Consider the following 10,228-nt stretch of genomic DNA (forward strand, 5'->3'; position numbering starts at 1 on the left):
ATACATCTCATTTCCTTCCTTTTAACAAACTTATTTACTCATTAATTGATCAAAGTAGAAATTCATCTTAGAATTGACAGACTTACATTCAAAGTCCAAAACAATAATCATTAAGAGTAGATCACATGATGCATCAACATGTTTTCCACTACACTACTCAATAGTCACATTGGTTGCTGACATTTAATTTAAACTACTTTTTAAAATCTAAAATGCCATCAAGAGATGATATTACAATGCAGCATTAAATAAATACTGTATTTACTGAAAGAGCATAAAAAGAGAGCTGACAAACACTATCCGTTTCATGGCATTTGCAACACTTTTCTAATTTATTAATTTAATTTAAGAACTTATTTAAGAATTTATTAATTTAATTTAAATTAATAAAATTGATTGATTAAAAATATTTCCTTCCATAAAAAGAATATTAAAATTTGATTTCAAATTCATGAATTGATGAAATAAAAAATTATAATTCTGTTAAAATAAATAAACTAAAGGTTACATGATAAAATGATTTTAAGACGTTTTAATGGATAAAAATACAAAAAGTAGACCAAAAAAATGCAGAAAATGCCCAACAATTTTTGGGCTCTGTTTAACTTTGGAAACATTTGTTACAAGAACTTTGTTGCTATGCATCAAGAACTTTGAAGCTAGCACAGAGCATTTTATCATAAAACAATGTAGGAATATTAGAAACCTTGAGGTCAGGTGCAATTAACTTAGTACAGCAGAAGCAAAATGAATCTCCTAAAGTTTAAAAAACATTATTAATCAGAGAAATGCAGTCCTTAGCTGCATCTTGAGAATGATTCATGAACACTTATTGCATACACTTTTGATCTATATTTATATGTATATTTTTTACTTTGTTTAGTATTTACTTTGGTATCTATATTTATTTATTTTCATATCTCATAAACAAGCTTGTTGATTCATTGTTCTATTATCTTCATGGAAATGTTTTGTTCTAGTTTAATTTAAATCTCTGTAGCAATGAAGTCTTTGTAACAAACATCCCTGAAAATGGGGATTGTTGCTAAAAAACATTTGTACATTTTCTGTCTTGTTGTATTTACACAATTCTATCTCTATTGAAATTCTTTTGTATTTTTTCCCTTGAATATTATTAATTCCTTTGTATAACAATCCTTTTAATAGTGTTAACATTGGAAAGAATATGGAGTTTAGCCAAAAACCAAAACTTAGTTACTTTTTATTTCTTTCAATAAGTTTCTGTATGTCATTTAAGGTTAAAAGTTATGGGTATTTTGGTGTTTAATTGAAAAATTCAAATGAAAAATATATAATTAAACTTTGTGAATATAATTTATTATACAGTGGGTGATCGGTTAACGAGCATAATCCATTCCAAGACTTTGTTCGCTATCCGAATTGTTTGTTAACCAATTATCGATTTACCATAGGTTTTAATGGGAATTTAATTAATTCGTTCTGGAGACCCCAAAAAATAAAAAGTATATACTTTCTTACTACGTTTATTTATATATATAAAAATGGACATGTATGTCCCTATATTTCACTTTTCCGCCAAAACTACACATCGCACGTGAATGGTGTTTGTATGTGGTAGTAGCCCCAAGTCTCCATTCGTGCACCAGGGGGGTTGTGTCTCGATAGCTATAAGGGTGTGGGAGATATGAGGCTGAAAGTGGTTGAAAGTGGCTTTCTATTTCAAATGTTTTGTTAGAATTTGTTCAAACAAATTCGAACAGTATTCAAATTAAATTTGAACATAAAATTCGAATATTGGTTCGATTATAGAACGATTGTAAACGTTCCAGAAACGTTGAAAATAGTTCGTTTGACTTGATGTGAACAGGAGACGTCCAGAAATAGAATCGGGACCAGGTCTCTAATTAGTCTGGAAACGGGGGACCTAATTCTTGTATTCTGTGAAAACGGGTAAGATTGGCTATAATGTAATTATCTTAATCTTCACTATCGTTACTTTTTAAAAACCCAGCGAAGCGGGTCCTTGCAGCTAGATTCTAGATTACTTAGAAAAACAGTCTTTTATATATAAAAACAACTATATTACATACAAATTTACGAACAAATAAAAACCCAGTGAAGCGGGTCCTTGCAGCTAGTGCAATAATAAAAATACATACATACACAGTCTTGCATTTTTTTTACTCATGTTTTTTCTGTTTGAAAGGGTTAAAAAATCTGTCTAATGTTGATTGCTTTTCTCTCTTCTTCAGGATTTTTCATAATTAATAGCATTGCAATTGTAGAAATCCCCAAGCCTTAACCTGGTTTGGATGCCATTCTACAACCGTTGTTCTCACATCCTCCGAATTCTTCAAAGGATCTTTAATAACAGATATTGGCATTAATCCTCTTTTTTCAGAAAAAAACATATCGCGCCGATTTTCTGGTGTTCTTCATTCAAGAGTTCTTGGCGTTCTGCTGTCCTCAGATCTGTTTCAGGTTCCATTTTGAACTCTTCAATGTTCTTTATTTCTCAGATGTGATTTTCATTACTCCTTTAGCTGCTTCAGTCTTCTTGATTATATTTTTCTTAAATAAGATTGAACTGCAGCCTACTGTAGATCTGTTCATGCTATATTGCCCAGCAACATTAGGCATCTTCTGCCCACTCTCTACCTTTGCTATTATACTCTCACCTTTTGAAAAGAAAAACAGACACAAAACTTAAGCAGTGCCTACCCAACAGTCTCGCGAATACATAAAAGAATTGTTTTGTCAGAAAAACAAAAGGCTGGAATTATGAGGGAGAGTTTCCAAGTTCGGAGGAATACTATCTGATCAGTATATACTGGCTTGAGCGTCGATGTCAACGTCTCCCACACTACGAAAAGTTTTGAATTGTTGCCAGAAGACAAGGGAAGACCAATCGGTATTCATTATTTTACATCGCTTCTTCTTGTGTTTGTTCTGTGGGGTGTTCGTTATCCGATCACGTGTTTGTTATCCGAACATAAAAATCTTTCGCGAAAGTGTTCGTTAACCAATCACCCACTGTATTTTGATTTTACTGATAAGTTACAATTGTCTCTCCTTAGATTTATTATTAACCTGCTTTGTTATCAATCAAAATTGAAATATTTTCTTTAAACACCTCCAGTCATATTAATTGGTTTATTGTATTATTTAATGATTCATCATTGAATTCCAAATTCACATAAAATCAATTTATTTGTTTTAGCTAAAACTGGATAACAAAACAGTCAACTAGATATAACAAAAAAATCTAATATGTGTTCAATATACATCTAAACTCCTTATATTATACTTTCTTGTATGATTTAATTATACAAGAAAGTATTACAGGAAATCCTTGTTAATTCAAACTTGGATAGTTCAAAATCCTATTAGTTCATAACTGTACTTTTGTCCCAGTCTGAGATAGAGATTTACACATTAAGGAATTCAGTTAATTTGAAATATGGTCACTTCAAATCAAAGTGAAAATTCTGTCCAAACTGTGATTTGCACACATTAACTTATTTGTTTAGATTGAAATGCCTCCATGCTATAAGAGAACAATAGACCAAGAACAACTCTAATCTGGTCAATATGGCATTGCTTTTACAGTAACACATTTTTGGGTGTCACCTTACACAAAGACTACTCTTTTCTTTTTTCCCTTATTTCATAAAATATAGCTGGGTTTCAGGATTGGGCTTTGAGTAGCAGATTACGATATTTGTAGGCTCTAGACTACTATATTTCAGACCACTTTAAAAATAATTTGAGCTACCTTTCTAGGAATTCTGCTTTACTTTTTATAAAACCTATCTGGCAACTGTGAGGTTCTTACTGGACACCCTAATTTATATAAAATTTTAGAAATTCTTGGAATTTTTAATATATTTTACATTCACAAATAAATTAAAATAGTAGTTTTAATAAGTAAATTGTCATCTATAATTTTGATATTTTTGAGGAATGCAATTCCATAATTTGTGCAATGCCAGTAAGCTGAAAAGCATTGAGCTAACTATTGAGATTTAATGCCTAATTAATATAGTAGAAATAAAAACAACATACATAACATACAAACAACAAAATTAAATTCTCACACTACATTACAAGGTGAATCATTTCTTCATCTGAATAAGTCATAGTGAATACAAGAAAGAATAAAATCAATGCTTGTCATTAATTTTTATATTTGACTCATGCTGACTAACAAGTTTTTAAAAAACTGATGAAAAGGAATCATATTTATAAATTTGCTTTGGCAATTTTGCAAATGTATATGTCTAGAACAGTAAACATTTAGTTGGAAAATGCTAAAATAAAAGAAAAACACTCCATGTTTATATGGAAAGATCTTTTTACATGCCCATTATAGACTTAAAAATGCTTACAATGAGAGTTAGGATAGTGATAAGGCTTGACATATGCTTGTTACTGACTCATAAAATTTGTGAGCAACCTGGACTTAGATTTTCTAGAGTGGCAATCTGATGCATTACTGTCTTGGACTTCTGGCTGTCTTGTTCATAAAGCTATAATTCCATTTATCATCAGAGATGGCTATACAGTTATACCCCCAAATTTCTGAAAACTTCTATATAATCCAGACAAAATTACAAGAGGGATTTGCATGGTGCTCCGTTTGCTAGACATAATTGATTCAATCACTTTTCCTTTGCCTGTTTGCATATTTTTCTTTTTCTTCTGTGTTGTTAGCATTTTTGTATCGTCTTCTTTCATTCATCTTTTTTACTATCTCCTCTATGACCCAAGGCTTCTTTGTCTCCCTTTCTTGCTGAAGATACTAATTTATTTTTTATAAATTTAAATCATATTGCTGTTACTAATTTATTATTTAATTTATTGGTAGCAATATAAAAAAAAATAATTTTAATAAAAGTAGTAATTAAGTTATTAATCAATAATGTTGTTTCATTAAAATGACAAATGAATCTTACGTAATTTTAGAAATAAATTTTATTTACAGAATTAATACTTACTTTTAAATAATAAAATTAAAAAAAAATGATTAGTTCAGGTTTTCATATGATGATTTTATTATAAACAGTACTTAAACACTCAATGATTTTTTAGGTCAACAGAATTTCTTAGAAATTTTAACAAAAATTAATTATTTCTCACAAAATCTTTTAAAACAGCTTTTTACATTATGTAGGCTTAAATTCCGCACAATTCTGAAAAATATTCTCAAATATAAAACTATTTTCCGTACACATATACCTAAACACAGTTTTGATTATCCAAAATTACTACGTATCACTCAAAATTTTAATTAAACAAGTAAATATAATAAACAAATCTCATTCAAAATTCATGTTTTTTTCTATATTTTAGTCTCGACAAATTTACATTTTTTAATAAACGTGATCTAGATTTAGCGAAGTGAAACATACTACACAAATACAGAAGAATTTTACAAATATATCCATTTAATCTTTTTAAATTTTATTGTTTATAAATTAATTTAAAATCCATAAAACTATGTGATTAAATTTCCCTATTAAATCACATAGAAAAACCCAATCAGTGGCAAGCAGGGGGTTCATCTTTTTGAATTTATTGTACACTTTTCTGAATTTGTGTTTTATAAATTAGTTTAAAATCCATAAGAGTACAGTACGTTAAATTTCCCCATTTAACCGTGCAAGAAAAACCCAACCGTCGGCCGGCACGGAGTTTCGGAGACGCAACGACGACGCGTCTTGGCCAAACTTTCCCCGGTTTAAAATGCAAAAATACACTCGTATATTTATAATCCAGGTATAACGGATACGAGACCCAACGTAAACTCTAAATTAAAGTTTTTATACAGAAATTAATACGGTAAAACCTGTATTAATGTACACACAAAGTGTAAAGATTTATGCGCATTAATTAATGATTTAATACACATCTAGTATTTTTTGGTATGATTTATAAATCAAATAATGCAATTAAATCATATAATAAAGTGGATTTACATAACTTAATTGTAAAAATGTAAGGTAGAAATGTACAAATTTATACTTTCCATGCAGTAAAAAAGCAAGATGTGTGACTCTTAGAGTGAAATGTAAATAGATTAAATACTAAATTTAACTTTTCTACATCACTGAAAAGGTTTAAGTTACAATTTTAGTAAGTGATACATACAGACAGACATACAGACAGATTTAACATTTTTTATATGAAATTAAATAATTCATTTCCAACTTACCTATCAGACATAATTGAAAGTGTTTTTTATAATTCAGAAATCAAAAGATTTAGTTGAAAAATATTTATTTACTCAATGGGAATTTTGCCAAAAAGACAGGAATGAACTAACCATACATCTACATCGTCCTAATGCCACAATTTTAATGTGGCGGCACGACCAACACTGATGCCACCTATTGAGCATTACTTGAGTTATTTCTGTACACTTTCTGTACGCAGTTTACAGCCTTATTTCTTTATTTTTTAAAATAATTTAAGGCTCGATTTCTTCTCTAAGGCGTAATTTAAGGTACAGGACAATATACGCAAGCTTTTTTTTTTTGTAGATTTTACGTAATTTATAACGTAATTTACACAGAAAATCTTACTTTTAAACATAATTTAAAGCGTAATATAGGTTATTTAGAGCATAATTCTTTATTTTTTAAACGTAATTTAAGTCATAATTCCTTATTTTAAACTTAATTTTTTCGTTTTAAGCGTAAATTAAGCGCAACTTCTTCTTATATACGTAATTTACAGCGTGATTTCGTGTTACATACGTGATTTACAGCATAATTGCGTATTTTATACATAATTTATGGCATAATGCTTTATTCTACATATGATTTAAAGCATAATCCCTTATTCTCCGATTAAAATTAATGCGAAAACTTGACATGCTTCCCTATTTCTTATATATTCAGCGCATGTATACAATCACTTAACCTTGTTTTACAGTTGATTTTACGCCTTCCCGCATAAATTTTTAATTATAAAATAAAGATAATGAAGTTTAGCTTATCTATAATTATATATATATATATTTTTTTTTAAATTCGGACGTGACGTAACGTATAAATAGAAATGATGTAAGTCGACTCGTTATGTGGGAGATGACGGAAGTAAGCAGACCTCCCGCTTATTTTCCTTATTTATAATTAATTTATCGCTTTATTTAGACTTTTAAAAAGTTTTTTTACCGTATATTTTCGCTTATATAAGATTTTAAATACGTTAAAAAGCTTAAAACATTCGGAATTATTTGCGGTTTCAATGAACGATACACACGTGCTTCTCACGTTTAGAATTTGAAAAAAGTAAGACTTTAAAAGCTCATTCGAGGGTAGAAATTTAAAACATTTAATGGTTATGTGCCAAATTATAACGTACTTACTGTTTATGAGTGGTTTTATGATCGTGTCCAGCTCCAGCGCAACAGTTATTACCGCATATACTCCTCAATGTCATACGATGAGAGCTCGGAGAAGCATTCTCCCAAGTCCTAAACGACTTTTTCATGTTAAAATCTTAAAATATGAAACAATACCAAAGCACAGTTCGAGTCTAGAAACAACAAAACAACGCTTTCATTCACGTGACACTGTATACACAACTGTACGTCAATGAGAGAAGAGCAAACGTTACGCATATACGCAGTTGTCGCGTAACTAGAAATTCGTTATGTGAAAATGTCGTGGGCGTTGTAGTCTACTAGTCATTGGGCAGCGGCATTTATCTATGCTGTAAATCTTGTAGTTTGTACGTCGGTTAATTTAATTTTGGGGATGTTCTTTGTAGGTTTGTATGCATCTTACACGATTGTCGTGGTTTAAGCTAATTGTATCTACTAGTGGCAGGTGTTTAAAAGGTAAAAAGGGGTCAGTGAAATAAAAGTAGGCGTTATTTTTTATTTATTTATGGATGTTACGTATAATGTATGCCTTTATTCGGCTTACGGTATTATCGATTTTTCGGAAAGTGGAACATGACATAGATGCATCACATAAATTAATTTTATTAAAATATGAAGATATTTTTCCAGTATAACGGAAAATGTCGCCGAAATTTCATGTTTCTCGAACTTTGTTTACCTGTATTTATCTGCCTGAAAGCCATGAAATCATTCGAAGTTCTCAAGTTTCAAGTCTCATTCACTTAAAACATTCGGCTACAGGAAACAAGTGATTTAAAATGTAATTTAAATATAAGATTTAATTAATAATGTATTTAATATCTATTTTAAAATGTAATTTCAAATCATTACAAAGCAGAAAATTATTATTATTATTATTTTGTCAAAATGTTTTAAATATAATAATTATATAAACTGTTTATTAATTAAGGCTAATTTCTAAGTAGATCCACGTTTAAAGGCCTACTAGTATATAACTAATTGTATATTTCTTTTTTACTTTACTGTATTTTGTTTTTCATTTTATTGTATTATATTTTAACCGTATATTTGATATTTTTTTAATGTCAATTTCTCTGGAGACTGTATAGTATATAATATATCAAATAATATTCACTATTTAGATTCATTACAAGTGAGGGATTAAGTGGAACAGTTGCAAAATACTGTATCTTATAAATACAAGAATTTGCATAACACATGTATATTCTGAGAGAGAGTCTTATTTTTTCTAGAAACAATTCTGGGATAACAATATTGTAACTCGATATGGGTTTTGCAAATGTACTGTACAATAGAAACAATATTGATTATCAACAAGCCCAAATGTATTTTTTTAATGCGATTATAATAAATCCCCTTTTCTATCCAGATAATATTAATAATTAGGATAGGGCATCTAGAACTGGCTCCAGAAAACAATAGAAGAAGATTTCTTCTAACGCAAGTTGAATTTATATACAGTACAGTACATCCAATCATAGGACTAAAACTTATTTTATAACTAGATTTAATGCATATATGTACAAAAATTAAGCTTTATATGAGAGATTAGAAAGGATTTTTTATGTTTTAATTTATAATTTGTTCTTAAAAAGATTTCTCTTACATAAATTGAAAAAAAAAAGTTATAGACCGCTTAATTCTTATTCAGTGGCGGATTTAGCACTCGAGAGGCCCAAGGCTCAATTCAATTTTGAAGCTCCACTCTAAATATTTTCACTATCCTTACACTCTACGTTTTTACTCTGGTAGGCACTATACCGGTGATCCAAAATAAAGTGAGACATAGGGAAATAACTTTGAAAATTAACCAATATAAAATTACAACTGCCTGCTGTATTTAAAAGGCTATCGATGTTCAGATTGTATTAATTATGAAAATTGAAACTTATTGGTACTAGAATTATTAAGTTTCAATAAGTAAAAGTGTTAAAAACAAAAAAAGTCTAGTAATCCATGGATATAAAAAATAATTTAATTTTAAATTTACTATTGATTTGTTATTCATTTGTCAGTTTAATTTGAAGAATACTGCTAAATTATTAATTATTTTTATTATGAAAAAAATAATAATAATTAAATGAAATAATTTTTTTTTTTATTTTGAGAGCTGAATTTTGAGGCCCCCTTGATTTATGAGGCCCAGGCATGTGCCTCGTGCACCTGTACAGAAATNCCCCTTGATTTATGAGGCATCAGGAGTGCAGAAATCCGCTACTTTTCTTATTACATATTTTAAATATAATTTATTATTTATAATTATTATATTTATGTACAATATTTATTAATTTATAATTTTAAATTTATATACAATAAAAAACCTGTTGTAGAGAAACCAATATCACTATAAGTCTCATTTAAAATCATCTTCAAGCGAGAAGAATTCAAAACATTTTTTTAATCTTATCAAATACGAATTTCGTTATCCGTTACGGCATTCGAAATTTAGAACTCTTTTTTTGATTAAATTGATATGCCTCAATGTCCAAAATTTATTATAATCTTATTTTGTCCACTAGTACGTATCTATTAACAGGACTTATTATAACTCTTTTTTTATTTTTTTCATTTTTCAAATTTAAACTTTAGCATTCTTAGAAGACAAACACATAATAAATAAAAGAACATATAAATATAAATCCAGCAGTATATATTATCGATATATATATCTTCTTCTTGATCTTTTCCTTTTATATTTATATGGGACGGCGTTTCCTTCTCTAATGTGTTTCCTCCACTTCTTCCTATCAAGGGCGTCTTCCTTCCTAAGGCCCATCTGATTCAAGTATTCCCCCACCTTATCTTTCCAACGCAGCCTTGGTCTTCCTCTCTTCCTCCTCCCTTTCACTACCA

The 10,228-nt window shown here is 29.1% G+C and overlaps 1 protein-coding gene across 5 annotated transcripts in view; it reads right to left on the minus strand.

Moving 5' to 3' along the window:
- LOC111613184 (SUN domain-containing protein 2-like) overlaps positions 1 to 9,798 on the minus strand; it is a 36,812-nt gene extending 27,014 nt beyond the window's left edge. For 2 of the 5 annotated variants that reach the window (XM_023354549.1, XM_023354536.1), the window contains exon 1: positions 7,355 to 7,659. In XM_023354549.1, coding sequence (XP_023210317.1) covers positions 7,355 to 7,479 — 125 coding nt within the window. In that variant the 5' untranslated portion in view covers positions 7,480 to 7,659. Of the gene's footprint in view, positions 1 to 6,196; positions 6,354 to 7,354; positions 7,661 to 9,686 lie in introns of those variants that run through there. The other 3 variants (XM_023354555.1, XM_023354541.1, XM_023354562.1) reach the window with 3 other exon arrangements.
- Between the last annotated feature and the right edge of the window lie 430 nt (positions 9,799 to 10,228).

Source organism: Centruroides sculpturatus, unplaced genomic scaffold (genome assembly GCF_000671375.1).
Source record: "Centruroides sculpturatus isolate CEXI.00-Female unplaced genomic scaffold, Cexi_2.0 scaffold134, whole genome shotgun sequence".
Classification (NCBI taxonomy): Eukaryota; Metazoa; Arthropoda; class Arachnida; order Scorpiones; family Buthidae; genus Centruroides; species Centruroides sculpturatus.